The following is a 24,694-nucleotide window of genomic DNA, read 5'->3' as shown; positions in this document are numbered from 1 at the left end:
TTATAGTGATTTTGTGGTGTGGAACTGTATGCCACTGGGAACTGAAGGCCCATGACTGAAAAAAGAAAATGCTTTTCTAGGCATCTCTCTTTCACAGTTCTCATTCAACTCAAGATACGCTTTCCTAGTATGTTATCTAAAGAAAAATATTAGGTTAGCATTAGGACTTTTTGAGTAGACGATATTAAACAGGGACACAGAATAAATTCTTTTTTTTTTTTTTTTTTCTTTTGCCTAGGAAAGTAACATCTGGAACAAATAGAGTCTTTAACTGATTATCATTAACACAATTGTGTTGTGTTCTCAAAGAGCTATTAAAAAGTGTTAACATGGTTACATCATGAACTTCAGCTGGTTCTTATAACACATGAATCAACCAAAACCAGAAATGTTCACATAATGCAAGTTTAAGATACTGTGTTTTGAAACATGATTTTGAGAACATTTTCATTAAATCGAGGATTACTTGCCAGTTACTGCAGTCAGTTTGAGAAAAGATGTCGCTACTCATACCACACTGGACAGTTTTTAAGCATACATTTAAATATATTTACAGGTCTGCAAGTAGTAAAGCCGCCGATCAGTTTGGATGAATAGACAAAAGCAAAATGATTCTGTCTTGCATATTATTCAAACACTGTCTTTTAAACAAATATCACACATAATCAGAATTAAATTCAGGCTAAATTAATTTTGAAACAAGTTAATAAATAATTTTAAACACTGTGTGTCTTGAAGGGTCTGTAACAATATTAAAAATGTCTCCCCATCTAGTCCCCAGTGGAAAGCGACAGCCTTTTTTTTTACTATGCACCGCATGACGCATGACTAAAAAGCAGGAAGGAAAGAAAAACATAGACATCTGTAGCTGCAGAGATAGAATCAAGAACCTAGGAACTGTCATTAACATCTGTTACAAATCTCTTTTGACACCAGTGCCTCCCTGTACACCTTTATGGAGAATAACTGCATCAGCTAAAAAACATTTCTTTCAGCAGACAGACATTCTTGACAGAGCTTCCCAAGTAAATCATGGTCACACCTCAATTAGTTCATCCTATATACTAATATACACAAGGTCATGCAACTGGTACCTCCAGAAAACTGAGCAACATGAAAATACGAGAGGCTCTTTCCCAGACAGTGTTTAGCCATCGAGGTTTCTGTGACTCCATTTGAGCACTGAGAAGCAGACCTAAAGCTTCCTAGTTCAGGTGTGCATTTGTCCACATCCTGAATCTTGAGTTAAGGCTTGAATATGTACACTTTGCTGTGGTTTCCAAAGAAAGACAGTGTGCAAGTTGCTCACTCTGTGAAGTATAAACACAGCCTCTGTAAGAGCATTACTCAACAGCACTGGCCACAATAACACAGGCTGTGCAGCTATGGAGAAGCAACAGTAATTTTGTGGCAGGAAGAGAGAAACATGAGGAAAAGAAGTGAGTATATCATGCTCAAAGCCCAAGAAATGACATTTTTGCTATTCAGACAGGTGTTCTACAAGACTGGAAAGTGGTCTGGGCAATGCCAAACATGTAGCTGTTCATGTAGCCATGATTCCATACTTTATTAATCTGTAATTACATGACCACATAGAATTTTTCCCTAAGAAATTCTCCCTTATTCAGGGAAGAAATTAAGTGTACAATGGGAGCTTACTAAAGGGTTCAGGTGCAACAGTAGATCTTTTTTTTCTTTTTTTTTTCTCGTATGACGTGCTTGATATTTCAACTGTGAAGTCTTTTTTTCCTACCTTGAGGGGAGGGGCAAAAGAAGCAAACAAATCTTGTTCCACATGTATGAGCTAGGAATTGAATGGGATGTCTTACCGGCATTCTAATATGAATAGAATCAAATAGAGCAATCACAATGGATGTTGCTCCAAAAGTTTGCTTCCTATATTTCCATGGAAACTGTAAAATAGAGCACAATAACAATATTTGATAGAGCAAGTTCTCATCTACAAGATACCATTTTTCTACATTGTCATCACCATTAGCTGTGCATTTTCACCAACAATGAACAAAAGCCTGCATACCACATTCAGAAAAATCTGCACCAGTGGAAGCGACCCATTTCACAAATTCAACACATTCTAAGACAGTAGGTTTCAATTTTGCTGTTGGACCCATGGTTTATTGATTAGTATATGCAGTTTTAGAGCTGTAATACTATACAAAAATATTACAAGTTTACATGACACAAAGCTTCAAATGAAACTCACTGTACTTTTTAAAATTTGCTGAAGTTTTGATGGGTTTTGTTTTGATTTTGTACCTGCAGTCTTTATGCCAACTCACATAACAACTGCTGACATCTCTGTAATGTTATAAAGAATTACATGCCATATCGTCTTCTAAAACCTACACAAATCAAATCAGCCCTGAATTCTGCTATGCCTTGTTCAGCAGAAACAGGATTTTATGTTCAGAGCTGATTGGGCTCAGACTTGCATTTCTGTATGAGTCAATAGCATGTATATTTGGTATTAATGATTATAGAAACATTCCCTAACCACTTCACATGTAAAGAGAAGCTCAGATAATATTTAAGGATTCATAAATTTAGAACTGAGAGATTGTCAGCAATGTTTATCACCACCAATGGACAAAACTTGACATTGTCAAAAAGTCTACTTATGGCATCGGAGGTTGCTTTATTGGTCTTGATAAAAATCTGAGTCATTCGCCATGTGACACAGCAACAAAATAAACACCACAAACATTGCAAAATATATGTAGACAGCTGTTTGTGTGTGTAATTCTTATTTAGTCAAGAAACACAAGGATAGAAAAAGAAATATATAAATAAAAACTTAAAAAATTAAAGAGCAAGAAAAGATTTTTGTTCCACTGATACAATTTGCCACACACATCACTACATTTTTCAAATATTAAAGTTTTTTGAACCACTGATTGAAGCCTCTCAAAATTGCACCAGTATTCAGATCTATCCTATAATGATAATGTCATTACCCATAAAAAGAAAGATTCTAAACAGCAACATTTCTCTATAAAAGCAGTAATAATATTTGATCTATAAAATGGCCTATGTAAAAAAATAGTCATGCAAGAAAAATAATGATTTCACAAATTGAAGATGTGGTAGCTATAAAATGAAAATACAGAAAAATGAAAGCTCCATTTAAATAGATAGCAAAATTTGAAGTAAATTTGTATTCCGTCTTTCAGTCATTTGGAAAAATACTAAAATTCCAAACAATTAAGTCAGTTGGCTTATGAGTCTTGTTTATCTCCACCATCTAAATTTCTGTCCCATGACACTTCTTACAGAGCTTGCTCCTTTTTCATGACAATAAAACCTGCTTTCTTACTTTTTTGTGTGGTTTTGGATGTGACAAAACATTTTAGATTTGTGGGTTTTTTTGTTTTTTTTTTTTTTTTTTGGTTTTTTTTGAAAGATCTAACAAATATTCTACATAACACTGAAGGAAAGTAAACAGTTATGGAAAGTTAGTTTCAAATAAATCTTAGCAATCCTAAATGGTAACCGCCAATTAGTATCTAAAGAAACCAACCAATGTAGCTTTTCCTCTTTCCCACTAGAAAGCAATCCTGGCAGTAGCCTCTCTGCCAGCTGTTTCTTTTCCTTCTTCATACTCTTTTTTCTCCCCTGTGCAGGAGCATGGCTTAACCCATGTGCAGGTTTAGGGACTGAAAACAAAGTTTAGAGCCAATGAATCTGTTCTTGGAATCAGAATACTATTCTATAAATCAGACATGGACTAAGGTTTACTAATTAAACTGCTCCCTATGCATGACAAGTAACACAACTGTTATCTAACTTTATATATTTTATCATATAGTCATCAGATAAAGAATAGTAATTCCAGGGGAAAAAAAAAAGGGGGTTGCAAATAAGGTCCTTGACAAGAACACTTGTGGATAGTGTAAAGGGAAAAAGAAGAAAATAAGTAAAAGGAAGCATCTGTTGGGGCTTCATCCAGCTATGCTTAACACTTTTGGAAGATGACAGAGACATAATATGTGCAGGGCTACACAGTAACTTGTCATTTCCTATAAATATAGAGAGGTGTTGCTCCGGCCACCATAGTGTTTTCCAAAAAATACATAGCCTGGCTCGCTCCGTTTTCCGTCTATAATCCTTAAAGTACATTGCAAAGTATTTCAGAATTGTTGTTCATATTTTACAGATAGGAAAATATGGAAGTGATTGCAGTAATGGCTCAAGAGGCTCGAAGTAGTACTGTAACACCAGGGTAAAAAATGATAATACACAGCACAATTCAGCACTGATATATTTAAGACCTATTAGAAATGAACGACACATTTTCATTTGTTTCAATGCATTCAAATGCAGGATGCATCAAAATCTGAAACCACAGTTTTGTAAAAAGTATTAATGGCCTAAACTACCATCAGTGTTTAGAAAGCATATGCTATTTAAAAAGAAAAAAAAAAAAATCTGGTGAAAATAAAAGGTGAAAAATACATCACACTTACTAAACAGTTATTCTTCAGAACCATAGAATTCATGGGTGGGTGAGTTAAGATAGATTTGCACCTACTATTCTTCTAAATAATACTTCTTAGGACAACAGTTGCAGAAATAGTTTCTATGTCCTAGGGATATATAGATGGAGGCTGGATCTTAAATGACATTGGTTATCTTTTTATCACAGTGAAGCACACATCAATAAGAACCAATGCAGCTTTTATTTGTGTAAATTTTGTTATTCTGTGGGTTCTTTCTGTATAGTCATTGGAATTCTGGCGATTTTACTAGCTCAATAGCTAAATAAATGATTCGGTAGTTTCTTAATGAAAGCACAGCTGATCAAAATCTTGAAGTTATAGTTAACTGAAGATTACAGTTAACTGAAGATTATTTATGGATTTCTGTTAAGTTTTCATAAGCCCTTAATGTTTTGATAAAAATAAACCTGCTCATTGTAGCTAATAGGTCAAATTAGAAGCAACATATCAGTATTTTCTGTTTGAAGAAAGAAATCTAATAAAAAGGTCAATAAGGGGGCTCAGTCTTTGAAGATGCAGAACATGCTGGCTTCTGTCCAAGAAACAATGCAGAAATGTTATGAGATAAGCCACTTAGGTGTAGTAAATCACGAGTGTGAAGAGAAATGAACCCAGAAGAAAGAGTCCTAAGCAATGTCGTATAAGCCTGAATTAGTAGTAAATTAAATAAACCAAAAATAGAGTAAGTGGCTGTTTCTTTTTCCTTAAAGACATCTTATTTCATCTCTAAGGATGTTTGCTTACAAGAAAGTTATAGAGCAGGGATAAGTATTCTTTATTCTTACTCATGCAAGAGTTCTTCAGGTCAATGTGAAATAAATATTTTTTGCCATGTTTTCTGTCTGATTTGCATGGAAATATACAACGAATCTATGACAGAATGCACAATATTCAGTTTGTTCTCCTTTACAGTCCTTTCTGAGGCAGCAAAAATAGAAAAACAAATCATATGCATGGGCATTAGAATTCACATGCATAATATATGGAAAAGGAAGAACACTATAAACCACATACATGATTCCGAAAGTAATGCCTCCTATTTATTCTCACAGAAACTACAACAAAGAGAACAATAATTTGATAGAGAAAATTCTCTGCTACAAAACACCTTTTTTGAACGTAGACACAACCATTGGCCATGCGCTTCTGCCAGCGATGAAAAAGAGCCTGCATATCATGCTCACAAACATCTGCGCCAGCAGAAATGACTCACTGCCACCACTGTTGAAATGCACAACCCACCGCCTCCCTGTGCTCGCTTTCACTGTTTGGTGCCTCTCTGCTGCCATCTGTCGCAGGGCAGCAAAGTACAATTTTGGCAGGAAGGTTCAGCTTCTATTGCCATGCCACCAACATCCAGCCTCTCATGTTGTGGGCTAACAAAAGAGGAGGCACTGCTTTCAGAACAGTCTTCATATATCTGGTAGATTATTGTTCAAAAATACATGATCAACAGATGCATCTTTGAGATCATTCAGGAAAAACAAATATCTCTACAATTCATCTACTTGTGGAAGTAAAAGTTTAGAAAATGAGAGAAATACCTAAAGTCATACATGTATCTCTGGGAGACACAGACATTTAAGTGGCAGTGGAAGTCAAACATACATATTTCCCAGGCTACTGCAATTCCCATTTGTTTTGCCTTCTTTCCCTGTATGCAGGCATTGCACTATGCAGTAATATTTTTCAATTTTCTTTCTTTGTTAATACTGACTTTTTGTTTCTTTTAGAAATAATAATAAAAAAAAAAAAAAAGCAATTTCTTGGAGCAAAGATGATCTATTCAGATGATCTTAACATTGGGAAAGGGAGAACAAGACTACAGACGGCTGAAACCGGGGATTTCCAGTTTAATGGAAAATTCTGGTATTCTGATTATTCAGAATCAGAATAAACTATTTCAAAATTTCCCACAAAACAGAAATTGAAAAAATACCCTAAAAACTATGCTTTCAAAAAATGTTGAAACACATTTTTTTTTTTGACATTTTAGTTTTGTTAGTTTTACACTACTTTTCATATTTTATAGTTTTTGTTTTGCCAGAAATAACTGCATGTTATCTGTTGTCACTTAATTAAGTAATTTCCATAATAGATGTTATTGTGGTGGGTTTTTTGTTTGTTTTTTAAATCTACTTAAGTATTTAAATTGCGAAAACAGTACATATAAAAATTGATGTGTATTTCATTTGCATAGGAAAGTAAGATCAGTATTTGGCTTTGTACTATTTTTAGCAGAAACTTTCTAAATCTCCGTGGAAAAAAATGTAATATATTATATTGAAGGATATTCCAAATGTAGACACTCTAATTTCTGTGATAAACTAAATTTATAGAATTACTCAGTATATTCATTTAACGAACCCATGGGTTAATTTTGACTGTTATTAATACCAGTTGTTTCTATCGCTTCTACCCATAAAAGAAACTCTGAACTGAGGTCCTCACACACCCATTCTCTTGAAACATGTTTTTCTTGATCTGTGAACATAAAAGGTTTCAATTTCCTTGATTCTCATTTAATCGGGAAACTTGCACTTTCCCTGTTTTGCCCTAAAGAGAAACTGCTTTTCATGGCACTGCTCTTCTCTTTTGTCTTTCTTCAATACTACCATTGTAATGACAGCTCAAATGTAACATCATTATTCTCCCCATCAAATTTGTACCTTGTTTTTCATGTAGTGATGATACTACTTAGGTCACCATGGGAAAAAGTGGGGTAGCTCATTTTTTTGTTAGTCCAGTTTTTAAAAAAACAGTTGGCAAGCATTTTTCTACCTGTCTTACTTTGAATTTCAATGCAACATTTCTTATTCACACAATATTTACCCTCATCTGTTTCTCCAAAGTTTCCTAGAAAAGAAAGCTAAACTTCTCCAATAGCAAACAAGTAAATAATTCATGTGAGACTGTAAGAACTAAGCAGTCATTTCTGTCTTTCAGGAAATAATGCTACATTGTAAATAACATTTTATCTTATCCAAAAGCAAGCAAGATGATTAATGAAGTAAATAAAAAGAGAATTCTCCAAACCAAAAGACCTTGACCTGGATGCTAATAAGAAAATAAGGAAAATATACATTCAGATTATGCTAGAATGAAAATGTTGATTCTCCACTTTAAAACCTTTTCAGAAAAGGATCACAAAAATAGTAAGTGACAGAAGATATAGTATCTCTGTTTATGAAGAAGCCAAAGGTAATACTCAGGTCAAAGTCCGCATTTACAAGAATCCTAGATCAGCATGCCAAAATAAGGCCTTATGGTGGGGTTCAGTTACCTAAACACTGTTGCTGAAGGCCATTTGAGATGCCCTAAGCTATCCGAGAAATCTATCTAGGGTCAGCAGATATGACACAGAGAGGAATTACATATCTTTCAGTAGTGGAAGCTGGAAGACATGCAGGATATCCTACAGCCCTAAAAATGATACTGGATGCCCAGATTTAGGGAAACAAATACTGCCTTTAATGCCTAGCTTTATGATTGTCTCCTCAAAAAATGAAAAGAAAGGAGAGGAGAGGGGAGGGGAAGGGAAGGGAAGGGGAAGGAATTGAGGGGAGGGGAGAAAAATACAATACAATTTCCATTAGCGCAACAAAATGAATTCAGAAACCAGTCAATACAATCAGTAGGCTAAATAGGCTAAGGAGGCCTACTGAAGGGCTGAGGGAAGACTGATAAGACAGTGTTCTTCTAACGGTTCTTCTGCCTTTTGGTGGAACAGGGAACGTATTACCACAACATTCAGTACCATTCAATCAGCTTGTATCTCACTGCATTTGTATATGTTCTGTGCAGAATTGCTGTTTTTAAGACAATGGTATCTATTCTGATTCTACCTTGATTCCAGAAGAATTATTATCCTAATATAGGAAAAGAAACAGCAGTTCTATATAATAAGTAACTCGATATAGGTACCAGTGAACTAGTACAGGAGAAGGCAAGATAACAGTATACACTTTGCCTTTCAGGCACTGAAAAAAAAAGCCAAAGATATTCAGACTATTGTCTTTTATAGATTTAGAGCAATTCTGCTGAGTCCAATGGATATTTTTTTTTTCTGAGTATTTTTATGACTACCATACATTATGGAGTTTACAGGTGCATTTTATTCAAAGTTGTAGATATAACTGCAACTAGTCATTAAGAAGTAAAACATACAGCAATTTATTCTAAATGGTTTATTACCTAATAGCTTTTTACTAGGAAGAAATGAAAAAATCTCTAGTAATTAGCAGACTGCTATACTGAGTAGAATAAATGATCAGAAGAGAAGCTGTGTTTTTAGGAGAGTAGTGATTCCCAGATAAATATGTCCTAAGGAATGTTTTATTTCCTAGGAAAAAAAAATATGGAATGGGTTGTAATAAATGTATTGCGCTGTTTAACAGTAAGTCTAAAAATTATTACCAAAAATCTGTCATTGTTTTCTTGTCCTTTCACAAAATCACTTGAAAGTGACAATTAGACAGGAATGGAGCGCTTCTGAAAGTCAAATTATATTGCTGGAATGAAGGTGCAGAGTTCAAAATGGCTCCATCGCAAGAAGATGGATCAGTACTATGGAGAGAAACCACAATTCTTTGGCTACCATGAAAGACAAAAGTTCCACCTTCTGCTGTGTGTTGCTGTCATGATCAGCGGAGGCCTGGTAAAAAGTCAAGAAAGCAACCATGAGGAGTAAAATGAAGGTTTGAACCTTGGCAGTGGGGATGTGAGAAATGTACTGATTCCTTTTAATATTTAGGAAGATAAAGGAAGAAGTGCATGCACCCATCTATAGTACTACTCTTCTCACCTCCTCCTATTAGGCTGGTGAAATAAGTGATATATGTACTGCAAGTTGGGGTATCCCTTGGGATATCCTCGAGGCATATTTAGAACCATGCCACTGCTCAATGAACTCTGAATCACAGTGGAATTAATAAAATATACCAGGATTACAAAATAATGTGCCTTCAGTATAAATGCATATTGGTACACTTGAAATTCTGATTGGTATTGCCTCAAGTAAACAAACTTACCCATGATTCTGCCATTATGCAAAATTAGAGGAAGCCCCTTCCAAGGAGTTAGTTTATCTAACTCTAACCAGCTTAACATTACACAGAGCAGACTATCAGCCATTTATAGAAGATACTAATAACCAACTACATCCTTTCTGCCTGGCTAGTATGATAAGGTTCAAAGTGGATCTGAAAACTGAGGACCTGAAACAATATGACCTCAATTATTATTTTTAATAATACAGTACATCTAGCTGTTATGGTTTGTGACGTGTATTTGTTTGCAGTCTTGATTAATGCTCTACTTTGAAATGCCATCTTCCAAAATCAAAGGCTAACAAGTACAAACTGTATCAATAAAACAGCATCTCGATTTTATTCTCAATAGCTAAGTACTGAAATGCAAGCATACATTATAAATAGAAAAACAGCTGGCTTGGAGCACACTGCAAGCCACTAACACAGTTGAGGGATTTGAATGACATCATAACCCGTGAGAGCATGCTGCTGGCCAGCTGGTGTTATTTATAATATACTCATAATTGAGGAAAAATAAAAAGGCAAAAGTTAGGTATTGCAGAACTAACAAATTCTCTCCTCCCCAGTGTCACTTAAATTATTAAGAGTAATTATGAAAATTGCTTCTAAAAAGGGGAAAATCGCCTTACAATTACAAGAGAGCATTTAAAATAAAAGTAAGAGAAGCTCTTCAAACTAGGCTACTTGAGTTACTACATTCATAGTACTGTAAATTCTAGGAAATTGTATGACTTCTGTGTGTTTGCTAAAGGATCACAGGGCTGTTTTGCCCTATTTACAAGCAGTGCTCAACAACTCTTTTACTTTATGCAAATGACAAACTGTTATTTTAGGGTTAATAGCACAGAGAGTCAGTGGTTTTAATTGTTAGTCAGCATGTAAGCGTGCCAAGTTTAGTAACGTAAAGATGCACTTAAAACAAAGTAAACTGTCTGCCCGTCTCTCTAGGTTAAAATAAATGAAATAAAATACCTGTGTCTCTGCATGAATGAAATGTGCACAGTCGTACACAGGAATATAAAGGTATACAGACGATGCCTTTACCTATGGAGGCTTTTGTCTATTTGAAAAGCAGAAACATACACACAAAAATGCAAATGTACACATAGCCACCCGAAAGTTAACCAGAATACATTCTCTTATTTTCCGTGGCAGCATAAGCTTTTTTGTCTGCTAACCCCTCAGTCACTAATTCACATTCTTTTAAAGGGGAAAAAATATGCTTCTGTGCTCTAGTTTTAAAATGCAAAGGTATGATGTTATTTGTCACCATGCCCAAAAAAGTCCTTACTCGGTAACTTTGCCAGAAGAGGGAGAGAGAGAGAAGGCAAATGCTCCCCCAGCTGTTTCCTGTCTACAGTGTCTGTGTAATGTAGATAAATGTGAGGATTTTCTCTAAATCCCTCTTCTGTTTGCTAAATCTCACTGTCACTGCTAAAATCAGAGCAGATAGAGCCTGCGCAATGGAATAAAGTCCTCAATATTGAAATGTGACATTGCTCTCAACATCTCACATCTCTCTGGATTTCTTTTTTCTCATCATTACTGCTAACAAATTCATTTCCAGACTTTGCACTTTTAAGAAGCAATGGAAAAAATCAACAGTCTTTCAACACAATTAGTTAAGTGCTGCTTTTGTGATTTCTTGAAGGTAAATCTTTATTACTATTTCAAATAATTTTTTAGTTTTATTTTACTGTGTGTTGTCTGCTTCTGCTTTGAAGAGTATGTGCACTTTTCAGTAGCATTATTTTAGTATTGAGAATTATTTCTAAATTGCTGAACATGCAATTTTATGTGATCTGGAAAATGGTTGTATGTAATAGTTGCAATTACATAGATAAGTATAAGGGTAAACTATTGCAGATACATGTCTTAAATGTCACTTCTGTTCAGAGAACTTCACAATATTTCAGTTATGTCATTATTAAATAGTCCAACTACATCATTGTCTATATTGTTAATTAATGCTTCTGTACAAGAACTTTTAGCAGTTTTCTGCAGGTGCAGATTTTTATAGGAAAATGGACATTGTACACATGTTAAGTTTCTGTAGTTTGTTAAACACAGTTAGAGATAAAATCTTCATGCTTTCACACAGAAACTTTTAAGGGATGTTGTCACTGCAGCAATTTTCTGGCAGCACTGTTGCATTTGCTTGTTTTTTTGCTTTCATATGTTAAAAGTAAATGTGAAGTTCTGTTTGTTTTTTACATTAGAACCCAGCTGCAACTCTTGCTGACCTTGCATATTTGTCTAGCTCAAGCAATTGTATATAAAGAAAATGGAAATTCTCCTACATGTTCTTCTCCAAGTTTTTTTTCTTGTAGGGAGGGCTGATTCATGAAAGTTTGCATATGAAGTTTCATGTTATGACTCTAGAATTTCTAGTCATTAATATAAGCTGTCATTAGGTAAATTTGGGTTCAGTATGTGCACTGACCTCTGTTTCTGTCAATTGGCTCTTGTTCAACTTTTCATTATCAACAAATTTATATCCTTCAAGAACTTATTCTCTTTAGTGGCTTGAAGCACACTTATGCAGTTGACAGAATTCTCTTGTTTTAATTGTTTAGGGCCTAATTATTTTTTTTAGAGAGACTTACTCCCTTCCTTAATGTTATTCAGAAGAGCAAGTCTGTAAATGCAGTGGATAAAACCATTCTCCTAATGTACAAATGGGCATCCTTTCCAGTCTACTTGAAAGGTGAAGAAGTATTTTTTTTTAACTGTTGAGCAAAGCATTAAGAGACATAAAAGTAATGTGCTAGTTCTTCAGCTGATGCATCCTGCCAAGCTTCCTGGGAATCAATGGAGCATATTGATTTAGGTTAAGATGTAGCCCTGATTTTTTTAAAACAAAATTAGCAGTATTTAAACCTTGATCCATCCTGAAGTACATATGCTTTATATACAATAAATGCTAGGGAATACTGTTACTAAATGTTAATTGTAAACTTTTGCTATGACTTGGTAATTAGATCCAAAAACTATGTAGCAAAATGAGTATAACTTTTTTTTTCCTATAGCATATACTATCCATAAGAATTTTTTCTCACATCAAAATATTTATAATTATTATGAATGTCAATATGCTATTAAAATGACCAAGCATGGGAAGAACTCCTATGCACAAACTATGCCAACTAATAGCTTGTTAGAAGAAGTGGATTTATATAGAAAACTAAGATGTAAAAGAGATGTAGAGTGCTCATATATGACATTCTTCTGTGGTGCCACTCTTCTGGACTATTAAAAGAGGAATGCAGCAAAAGCTGGTTATTTTACTGAAGAAAAAAAAAAAAAAAAAAAAAAAAAGAGGAAATTCCAGCTGTGAAAATATGGTCAGTCATTCTATGCAACCAAAAGAAGTGTTTAACCAGGCTCATCCTGAACCTGTATTCAATTTCCAAACGTAATTAGATGCTTCAATAAACCCCACCCACATGCATTTTCTTTTAAAGTCTCAACTTTCTAGTGAAACTGGGGACACTGTAAGAACTCTGCCTGTTTTCAAAGGACCTGAAGCAATATTGGATTATAACTTTGTATTTTCTTAAGACTATTCTCCTTAGAAATAATGGGAACTGTGATTTAACTATGAACTTATTGAATCAACTAATGTTGTATTTAATTAAATTGATGAAGTATAGTTAAAGTCTTAAACTATGTTTTGGAATTAGTTTTGACACAACAGCATTTAAACAAAAAAGTAATTGACTCCCAGAAACATGGTGATCTTTTCTCTCTCCCAAAGTTTTTACTTGGTTGCAAGTACTTGACTGCTTTTAAATTTGGAGATAAAGTGTAGAAATTCTCTGTGGTTTATACTGTGCAGCCTTTTTGGCCTCCAGTAAAGGAAAAACAGTAGATAATCTGTTTTGTTGTAGTCTAGTGCTGATATTTATCTTAAAATGTAACCCAGCTGAAAAGTCATGCAAAATACAAAATTGTTAAATGTCTAAGATTTATATTTATTTCTGGCCCAAATATTAAACAAGAACAAACTGTTAAATACATAACGTTCTTGTATTTATAATGCCTTTCTCCCGTCTCAGCCTGTGTGCTGAACAGCTTTCTGATTTACCTCCTCAGAACTAGGAACCATCTTAAACCACAGGTGCATAACATTAATCTTTAAAATTAAAAAATATGGCAAGGGAAAAAAGAAGTTCATGTTTTTAAGATATGGAATAATTACAGGAAAGAATGCCATGTGTTATCATTCATTTATAATTGACCTTCCTCCATCTGCCACTGTAGTCAGCAGATGTCCATGCATTAAAACTTGTTGGTTTTTCCATGGCAAAGTTGGCTAAAGACTGTTGTGAATGGGAAAATAATTATTCTTTCTTTTCATGAGATAACCTGGGATTTAGATTTGCTTGTTATTTTCGCAGTGGAAATATTATCAGGAAAAACAGAGGGGTACATTCTGACTTATTTATAGACTTTTTTCTTACTCAGCTTTGACTTAAGCTGAAATAGGGGACTCATCCAGCAAGATGCTAAGATCTCTTGCCAAGAAGAAAAGAATACTTACAAATTATTGACTTAAATGAGAGAAGGCTCAATACCCCACTGGATCAACTCTCATATGACCAGACAATAGACAGTTTCGTCAGTTTTTCAGAAGTCCAGTGAAAAAATAAGAGAAACAAGTCCCTAAAAGAAACTTCAGGAAATACTACTTTTTTACTCCAGTTGCTAATGTAAGGAAGTTTTAAGCCAAGGTTAACTGTACATAAAAGAAAGATTCATAACCTCTTACCTGACTACAATACTAAAATTAACCTTGCAATAGAATGAAATTAAATGCAGATTTACACCCTTTGAAGATAGCATTTTTGTCAAATGATCTAAATCAGGTCAGAAAATGCATTAAGCACATTCTTCACTGTTCTGAAACTAAATAGAAATAGATTTTCCTAAGACTCAAAAAAATTCTATGTTGAGTAAGATCTTCTGTTGCTACTAAGTGATACTAAGGGAAGTAGACAAAATGCAATTGGGCAAATTGACATCCACTGAGGATCAACCATACTTCAACCTTATGTCTGGGAAAAAAAGACTTCGCATCCAAGTTTGATGAAATATTCATCACCTGTATTTATGCCTCATAGCCAAACCTGAACTAAGTAGATAGAGAAAGCATACCTGCTTCTGTATTTGTATCAAATACAAAAAAATCCTTCGCTATTTCTCCTCTTAATTTCTTGAATGTTTCCAAATGTTAACCTGCTTGTAACAGAAGACTGGAAGAGTCACTGAATGTAGTCTCCTATTGTAGAAGGTCCCATACAATCTCTTTAGTAACTTCAGGAAGTTCTATCTTAAAACGCCTTTTTATTTTGTCTTAATGTTTTCATTCGTAAAGTGTCTGGACAGCCACAGAGCTCTAATAATTTATTTTTTTCCTCTTGGGCAAAATTTCCTTTCATCTAGTTAACAGCTATTTATTCTTATGACAGCACTGTTGTTTTAAAGTTTAAATAGCTCTTATATACCATTTCCACATGACCCAGCGCATTGACAGACAGCTATTTTCCCTATTAGCCTACCTGGACACAAACAGAACAACATAAGGCTGTCCGATTTTCCTTACCCTAACTATTCCAGGCTTCCTGAGTTTCTTCATCTTTCTGTAGTACTATTCCATATCCTTCTCTAACAAGAGCAACTATTAATCATAATTCCTGCAAGGCTTTCTAACTACATGTGAGTGTAAACCAAGAATACTTACTAGATTAAGTCATCAGTTTACCAAATGTTAAGTCTAGAATATGTAGATTGCAGCCTATCCTGATACTGCATTCATTGTCTAACAAATTACAGTACATATGCGCTATCAGTTTATACAGGTGCAGGATTCTTTTTTTTTTTAAGACTCTGTTGGGAAACTGACACAGTACTTTTCCTTCCTTGGCAGGTGAAGATGCACACTGTGTCCTACGTTCATTTCTTCTACCTTGCCCTGTGTTTGCTTACCTTAACCAGTTCTGCTGCTGCTGGCCCAGAAACACTGTGTGGTGCTGAGCTGGTTGATGCTCTTCAGTTCGTATGTGGAGACAGAGGCTTCTACTTCAGTAAGTTAATCCTTACATTCAACTGCTAAGTTTTTCCATGTCATCCATTTGAGTTTGCAACTGCTTTAAGCAAGCATAGGAATTATCCGACCAGGCTGCCAGGTACCACTAGTATCCTGGATCTCAGAGATGCCCAAGCCTTCATGACCATTAAATCTCAGTTAAGAATAGATATGTTCCTATATTCAGCTCTCTGAGATTTTGATGAATTTTACTTTTCAGGCATATTATTGTTTTTATAACTACTTACCAGCTGCTGCTATCATACCTGCTATGTTATTACTTCTCCTGACCTGCCACTAAAAATAAGGAAATGAAAGGACACACTGGACCCAAGATATTCACAGAGCAGAACTGCACGTACCTATTATTTCAGACTATTCGTAAACAGTTTAAGTACACATTGTATCATATTAAAAACACACAAATCTTCAACATCTGGTTTGAAAAAAAGGAAAAGCTGGAAGGCAGCAAGCAGAAAGGTACTGCATCCAAGTATCCACATGCTACATAAGTTAAGTACAGGTGAAGGAAAATGCTTTCATGGTGAGATAATAAAGAATATTTCCAGTACAGATAATAGATAAAATTAAGTGTGTAACAGAGTGGATATATTAGTACTCAAGAAACTTTTTGGAGCAAGTTGGAAAATAAACATCACAATACCTTTTCTTTGCTGTGCTTTAGTTTGTGCGAAGCTCTTAGTACCTCCTGACAAGTGGCATCAAGATCAAGAATACACAATATGTAAATAATAGAAGTCTACTTCCAATTTTCAGCTCTTGCTACTCAAATGCTATAAGGATAAGGAAACTTTTAGCAAGGAGTATGTTCATTCTGAACTCATTCATGAATATATATAAATTCAAAACGGACATAAAATTGTGCTTGTAGAGCCTCTGAAATTAGTGCTTACTTCTAACAAAATAATTTCCCAGACTATTCTTGTCTGAAGTTACCTGTCTTTCAGGGCCTCAGTTCCCTTTCCAAACAAGGATATAACTAACAGAAGGAAATATGCAGTGGTTAGGCTATAAAGACAAGAATCTAACTGAAGGTTGTTTTAATTTTCCTACATATTTTTTATATTCTTTGCAAAGTCTACAATTTTTTTAGAAAATTTTTCAATCCTTGTTTTATCCCAATAATTCCTGCCTTCCAAGATTTCACGTTCATTTTTCTGATCAGTTTCCCCCTACACCATTCCTATTCATTTCTACACATGGATTTATTGATTTCAAAATTTATTTCCTTGCTTGGAATAAAAATAGAACTGGGGAAATCCAAACTCTTGGACCTTGACTTTACAGAAAATCTGGATTTCCTCTACATACAAATTGCTGACATTTTCATTTTCTTCTTCAGACATTCATTAAAGTTTACCCTTTGAACCTGAAAGCCTCAGTTTCATATATGCACAGTAATTTATTAAAGCACTCAGAAAGAAATTTTCATTTTTCTACCAGTTCTTTATTTGTTCACCTAGACAGCACAATCTATTACAATCATCAGCAGATACGTTACTCTTAATGGACTATTTGAGTAGCATACATATGCTTTCTCTTTGTGATTTGAAGGAATTCAAAGGAAGACTTTCTTATTCTCCTCTTTTTTCTACATTAGAAAACAATCAAACAATTTACTTTATTGTTAGAACAGCATAACTTTTATTTCTTTTTTTTTTAACTGTATGTGGATTTTGGGCATTTTTCCAGTCATTTGGCAAAATGCTACTTGTTCAGAGAACTATCACACTTGCTTCCTGAAAGAGTGGCTGCTACTGCCAAATAATCAGACATCATTTCTGTGCAATTATTGTGTTGCTCAAGGTAAAAATATATGTCAAATTCTAACTATCAGCAAAAAAAAGAAAAAAAAATTGTCTTTGCTTTCAATCTCAGTTGTTCTAAAATTACACAACCTGTTTCCAATCTCTAAAGTCCCTGAGCTAGATGACCCTTTCTTTAAAATAACAGGACGGGTTTCAGAAGTTTTTCAAAGGAGTTCATAACCCTTGCAATCTTGACTTTCATCTGGCATCAGTAAGAGGCTTCCTCTCTAGTTTTCTTTCTTGTGTACTTACATTCTAAGTTTTGACTTGAAATTAGTATAACTGGTGACACATTAAGTTCTACTTTATCTTTGTGAAAGACTATGAAAGATTTTACACGGCCAATGTGTTTTAGTAAAGTCTTACACTGTTGTAATTAAGAAATCGCAATAAGAAATTTATAAAGTTAATACCTGGCCCTTGGGTGCCAAATCATGTATGTCCCATGCCTGACTCTACTATTGATTCATGAGGAAGCCATTTAATCTGTTTTAGTGTTCTTCCTCTTATTTATTAAAGTATAATAAAAATTATAGTAAGTTCTTTGGTGAAACAGCTTTAGAACCTTCTATCAACTGTACTTCAGATGCAATATATTGTTGGAAGTTTAAACATTGTTCAATCTAACAGTACGTTTAAGAAGACTACATCGTTTGCAGAAGTAAAAATGCAGTGAACTTTTTTCTTTTACAGTGAAGAGGACGTCAATTTAAATTGTATTTTAAGCCCTCTATTCTCATCTTCTTGTTCCTTTACATAACGTATAATCATTGATTATGTTTGTCTTTAAATTGCTCACAAAATAGCTCTGAGGGAAGGTGGGAAGGTTTTCTTCACTAGAGACTTGAAATGTACCTTTTAGCTGAGGTGGATCTCCTGGTTCAGATTAAAGGCCAAAGCTTCTGACTATTTCTTGGAAATTGTAGGTGGAAATAAAGATAGAATTAATTGTGATACTTTATGTAGATTACCCCAGAACCATATAACGACATCTACTACTAGGACTGGAATAAAGTTTTTTCTTTGTATACTCCGCTCATGAAAACTAATTTCCTAGCTATAAAATGAAATTCATTACAGCTTCTGAAGAGATGATTGAGCTGCTTACCACACATGAAGACAAGTATTGACTTCAAGAGGAAGTCAAAACATGTTTCTAAAACTTGTGTTCTTCAAGAGGTGGATTAACAGGGAGTATTTTTTTAAGTTATTTAGGGAAGAACAAGCATTTTCTTCTTAAACTAGTCAAAAAAATAAAACAAAATATCCTTTTTTTTCATGTTAGTTGAATTTGATTGAATTTGATGGACAAACATTCATTCTAACTCGTGTTGTTTTCTAAGGTAAAAAACAAAAATACACACACACACACAAAAACAGCAAGCGCACTTTGCTCTAAAATAATATATTCTCTTTTCATCTAGTTTCTTCTCTTTTGAAAATATTTATTTTCCTTTCCCATTACATGGATAGTAGTTTGGCTAACAGTATATGCAAATGCCAATAAAGAAGTAGTTTGCTTATTTCTTTGGATACTTTTGATTGTTCCAACCTCTAAAGCCCAGGTTCAATGACAACAGTAATTTGGAGATGTAGCACAGAGTATCAACTTCAGGAATAAAAATGAGTCTTCTGAATCTAAAAGCATCATTTCCTCAGGAGGAACTGAATTTAGAAACATGACAGTACATGGTTTGTCTCATATGAGAATGGAGGAAATGGAGAATGACCTAGCACAGGCTTCTGTGTTATAAGTGTGAATCTTTAACTACTCCATATCTGTAGGAACTATGAGTCACTAGCTCCTCTGTGTATCTCTGATTGAAAGAAACTGTAATGTTACCAGGAATGGTGTGCTGAAAAGCTGTGGTGGACATAGATCTCACAGTGTCAGTGACAAACACAAAAAAATATTAGTTGCCTTGGCTATGTCCACTCAGCAAGATCTGAGAGTGTTTTTAATTTAAGTTCCTTGGTTTGGCTACATGCCCCATCCATGTCCACATCCTGCATCCATGGAATATTTCAGTCTCTTCCTCCCTCTTACCCTCCTTACATCTTACAGGGGAGTTGTAGCCTAGAAAGGAGCTAAGGTGCAATTCAGCCAAGCCCAGAGTGTCAGTGCTCAGGGAACCAGAACTATAGATGCAGTTACTGACACATTTTTGTAAAACAAAAGATAGCTGGGGCTTCTAGAGTGGTATCACTGTACAGTCAAATAACTGATGTTTGGAGTATGCTATGTTGCCCAGTGTAAAAAATCACTGTGTAAATTCTCTGAAAAAAAAAAGCCTGTCTTTAAGATTATTTTGTTCTTATTTACCTTATTAAGAATGACTAGAAGGTACTCAAAAAAGCTAGCCTTAGTTTAGTGAGGTTAATATTCTTAAGCTACCTCTTTAATAACAGAAATAGAGATTCATCTTCCTCTATCCGTAGATGAGAGAACGAGTCTGGGAGGATTTAGCTTTAACATAGACTAAAGTTAGACTGTATGTAAAAGTCTCCTTTACAACTAGTTCTTCTTCTGTACCCAAGAATTCCATTTCCTTTCAGTCCTTTCGCCATGAGGGACTGCAGTAGTAATTATAATTTTGAGTAGAGCAGAAGCAAGACATTGATCAAAAGTTCATGCTGAAACATCTCTGAGATAAGTCTGGATTACTAAAGCCAAATAAGTATAGTTTCTTCAGAAGTTTAATTTACATATGTCTTTATTAGGTGTTAGACATGGGAGATGCTAGTGCATTTTATGTTTGCCTTTATCTATGCACTAGACAAAGTTTCAAATTTGGTCTCAAATCACAGAAAGCTGTTATTTGAAATTTAATTCCTCAACTGCAGTTAGCTACATGTATATTTAATACGATGTTTAGTCTCATGTTGGATAAAATCACTCAAAGAAGCACTCGGCAAGACCAGCATTTATTCTTGGCATAGATGCCCCTCTTACTTTTCCACTGAATCTTAAATACCAAGAAAAAACCCTTCACTGACTTCAGTTCTGGCATATATATTATGCCAAAACTTTGCATGTGGACATCTTCATTTGTCTGGTACTAATAATGAATTAATATTTGATCAACAGCAGGAACTGTTGCAAAGCAACAACTATTCACTTTACCAGAAACACAGCCTCTTGATTAAAACTCTTCCATTAACTAATTGAGCATCTAGGGTAATCTATACCAAGTACTCATTCAAAGAAGTTCATACAGCCATTTCTCTAAAGCTTATTTGGCATTTTAGTTCTTACACATCTGTTCAAAACTCTCTCACACCCACTGAAAATCAAGTAGACTTAAAGCTATTTTCATTTCAGAGCTTTTCTGAAAAAGAATGCCTCTGAAATTATTTATAAAATTATACTCAAATGCAACATTCGTCTATGATACAAGTTTAACTGATCAAAAATACGACCGCAAATGAAAGGGGTACCAACAGTTAATTCATTTTTCATTCTAAAAATTAGTACCAAAAAAGGAGCACACACAGCTGAGTATTTTACATTCAATTTATCCCTGTAATATTTGCAGGATCTTCCATGTCAAAAAGAAGAAAAGGCCTTCAATTCATACTTTTGTGTGTGTGTGTGTGTTTGTGTGTGGTACTTTTAATCCAAAGTTACTATTCAAGATACAGCACAAGTAGTGGGTTTAATTGTTAAGTGACAAGCACATTTCATGTTTGGATTAGTAAATGAAGTTCTGAAAACAAAAACTTTAACAGAGATACAGTCTTCGAAGGGGAGGAACATATGCTGATCAGTGTGTAATTCCAACCAATAGAAAACTTTACATTGTCACTGTATGCAAAAGTTGCCTATTTCGACTAAAATACTGTACATTAGACATGTACATGTGTATTCTAACTGTATCCCATACAGTCAAATCTAATGTGTTTTTATTGCTCTTCAAAGACAGAGTGTAACTTGTTCACTTACCTCATACCAAATCCTTTGTTAATAAAAACTAGAACAGCTGTATATCGAAGAAATAATATCAAGTTATGCCTTATAGGGCCCATCTTTCTCTTTTCTGACTCTTCAGGTAATTTGTCTGTTTACCATCTTATTTTTGAAATTCAGCTGTGATCTCATTTTGTCATCTATGAAATGTAACTGCTACAGAGTAAGAGAATGACTGCTGAAGAAGACCCTTTCACTTTCTTATGTTCCCATGTAAGTGTAGGAGTAGAGAAAGCATGCTGCTAAAGCACTTTCTGTAGGAAACTATGGTCTACTCCCAAATCTGAAAGTGTATGTTGTTTTATATATATATATATATATATTTAAAATATATGTATATATATATAATATAATTTGTTTATAGTGTTGGCACAGTTTCTTGATAAGCAGAAATTTACACAAGGCTGTGAGTAAGCAGCAAAAAGAACGGGTTGGCTCAGACCATTCTGATTCAGTCCAGCTCTGTGAACAAAATGGCTTTCTTTCAGAAAACGAATATTCTAACAATACTTCATAACTATTTCTTATTTTTTATTATCTCCAAGCTGTTACTGTCAGCCACTATAAACAGCAGCTTCTAAGGAAAGTAGACACTGCTGAAAATTGTTTTGACTTCAACGGAATGTTCATTAACAGCCATGTATTACTAGGCAATGGACAAAATATTAAGTTCCACACACAAACTCTTTGCTTCACACCTTAGTATTTTAAGGAATATTTTCAAATGGTAGGAAAAGTATAAGCGTTATGGGGAAAATGGCAATGAGAAGAAATTGTAATCTGAAAAGATGATCACATTCCTCACTAGCTCTGATAGTTTTATGGTACTGTATAAAAGGCACCTGACCTACAGTAGAGATATTTCTTTAAATATACTGAAGTTTTCTTTTAACTCAGAGACATCAAAAGGACTGGATGAAAGCTTCTACTATTACAATGAATTTTTAATAGCTTTTTTTTCCTGTAATTCCTTATTGATTACTTCAAGTTACATGAAAGCTAATAAGGACAACTATTTTAAGTTAACATAGCAAATTTAAAATGAATATACTTCATACCTTGAAATTGCTGTAGTCAAGTAAGATGTAATAATTTGTTTCTACAAGCCCTGAATTCCTGAATTACTAGTCAACAGGTCTTCCATGAAAAAACTTTCCTACGTATTTCAAGTTTTATGTTTCTTTCCATTAAAGTTTCCAGCCTTTCACAGACATATTTAGTTTGGCAGGAAGAATCTGGTGACTCACAGACTGAAGAGATTTGAGAGCAAGCTACTGAAAATGTATCTAATTTCTTCTTGTGTAATTTGGGAGCAAGCTACTGATAGTATGTCTAATTTTCCTAGTTTAATCAGATGTATTATTGGCAAATACATATTCTGAATAAAAGCCATGTTTATTTCTGAAATATATAGCTAATATTAAACCTCAAAACACCATTAATCCTTGCTTTTAGAACACTTATGTTTTTTCCTAATTGTTTCTGGCATCATATGCTAAATCAATGGGCACCGAATGAAAACATATACAGTACTAAAATCATTTGCATTATGCTCGTATTTACATTTTCAAATTCAGAAATATAAGCTTTTTCTTGCTGATTTTTTTTCTCTTCTTTTTAAGGGAGAATAGAGGTGTAGGAATAATTGGTGATGTTATTCCTCTGTGATTCATATGGAGAATAGATGTACTAGAAGGGCTCTCATATTTATTTATATTGATTCTATTGTTGCTTATGCCTCTTTTCAGACAAAAGTCTCTTTTAAATTAAGTTCTTTCTAGACAATCTATGACAAATGTATCATTTTCATTTATCCACATACAGACTGAACCTTTCTGAAAGATTAAGATTTAAAAAAGCTTGATCCAATATACAAGGAGATTTTTCACATTCACTCCATCTACTCTCAGTTTCTTAAATGAGATGTTGTAGTTAGGAGATTACCGAGCTCATTTTACAATCTGTGAAAGGAGTCAGAAGCTTTCAGATCTCTCCGTAAGTTGTGGATATGCCATAGCACGAACCTTTCCTTCTTCTCTAAATTAAGTAAAGAAGCTATGGCAACTGCAGGCTTAAGTTAGTTAAGTTAGTTGAATAAAGACTCTCTATTAAGTCCTAAATTAAGGTGCTCTCATAAGGACCACACAGAGATGTTGTGTCGAGCTTGGGCTGCTCTTTGTCCTTTCTCTGCCTCAAGGTTTCCCATAATAGATAGGTTTAATACATTCTTCAAAGGACAGGTGTCAGGCTACTCTTTAGGAAGCACTCTGGGTACTCTACAAGACGTAAATAAGAGTGGTGTTGATAATGAAAATATGGTATTAATACATTTCTATTAAAAAATAAAACCTTAAAGCAGTATTTTATCTGCATTCTATTAGAATAATATATATATATATATATATATAATTTTATTGCTGCAGTTACCAAGGTCTAATAAAAAAGCATTTTCCCATCTTTATTGGGTAAGTGCCAAAACTATTATCCTTTATGCTCTAGCCATTAACTTTTATTCTGTAGCCTTTATCTTAGCTGTGTGTATAGTAGTCTGCTAAGAAACATTCAAGTAGGAATTTGTATTCAATTCAATCCATTATTTACTGTGAAACTCAAAAAGAATAGCTTCTTCTGTCTCTGTTATTTATCCATATCAAACATTGTTGCTAACTTAAGTGCTGATGATCACTCATGTAGGAATTGGATTTTTCTTACTGTGAACTATGTTCTGGAAAATAAGTACAACTGTAGCTAACCTAGTAAGATTCAGGTAAAGCTTGAAATCTCTAGCTGAATGACACGCATCTTGCATGTGTTTTGAGACTAGATGATCTTAAAGGTCTTTCCAATCTTAATGATTCTATGATTTTATTCTATGAAAAATAAGTAATATTCCTTCATATTTTATTCCCTGCATAATAAGACAAGGTGCACTTATCCATGCAACAAAAAATGAAGCCATTTTTTATACTGCTATTCACGATTCATTCCTAGTCCTATGACTGTGCATGGCCCAGCAGTTTTCTAAGACAAAGAGACAATAACAATATTTGAAACCTAGAGTGATATTTAAACACAGAAATCATACCTCATTAAAGAAGCAATTTCTCCATTGAAATGTATGAAGTACCAGGATTGAGGATGATACCAGAATGATGCTCAAGTAAGGTTTGAGATACTCAGTGATAAATCAGACAGTTTGAAGATTTAATTTATAACTACTCATGATGTTTTAAGATCATATA

The 24,694-nt window shown here is 34.2% G+C and overlaps 1 protein-coding gene across 1 annotated transcript in view; it reads left to right on the top strand.

The window, feature by feature from the left end:
* Positions 1-11,156: 11,156 nt before the first annotated feature.
* The window catches only part of IGF1 (insulin like growth factor 1), a gene marked incomplete at both ends in the record, with an annotated part of 46,813 nt that continues 33,275 nt past the window's right edge, over positions 11,157-24,694 (top strand). Inside the window, 2 exons of the mRNA XM_079538897.1 lie at positions 11,157-11,219; positions 15,498-15,654. Coding sequence (XP_079395023.1) covers positions 11,157-11,219; positions 15,498-15,654 — 220 coding nt within the window. The remainder of the gene's footprint in view (positions 11,220-15,497; positions 15,655-24,694) is intronic.

This window comes from Tetrao urogallus, assembly GCF_951394365.1.
Source record: "Tetrao urogallus genome assembly, chromosome: 1".
In the NCBI taxonomy this organism is placed as follows: Eukaryota; Metazoa; Chordata; class Aves; order Galliformes; family Phasianidae; genus Tetrao; species Tetrao urogallus.
This window is presented reverse-complemented; position numbering and strand designations above follow the sequence as displayed.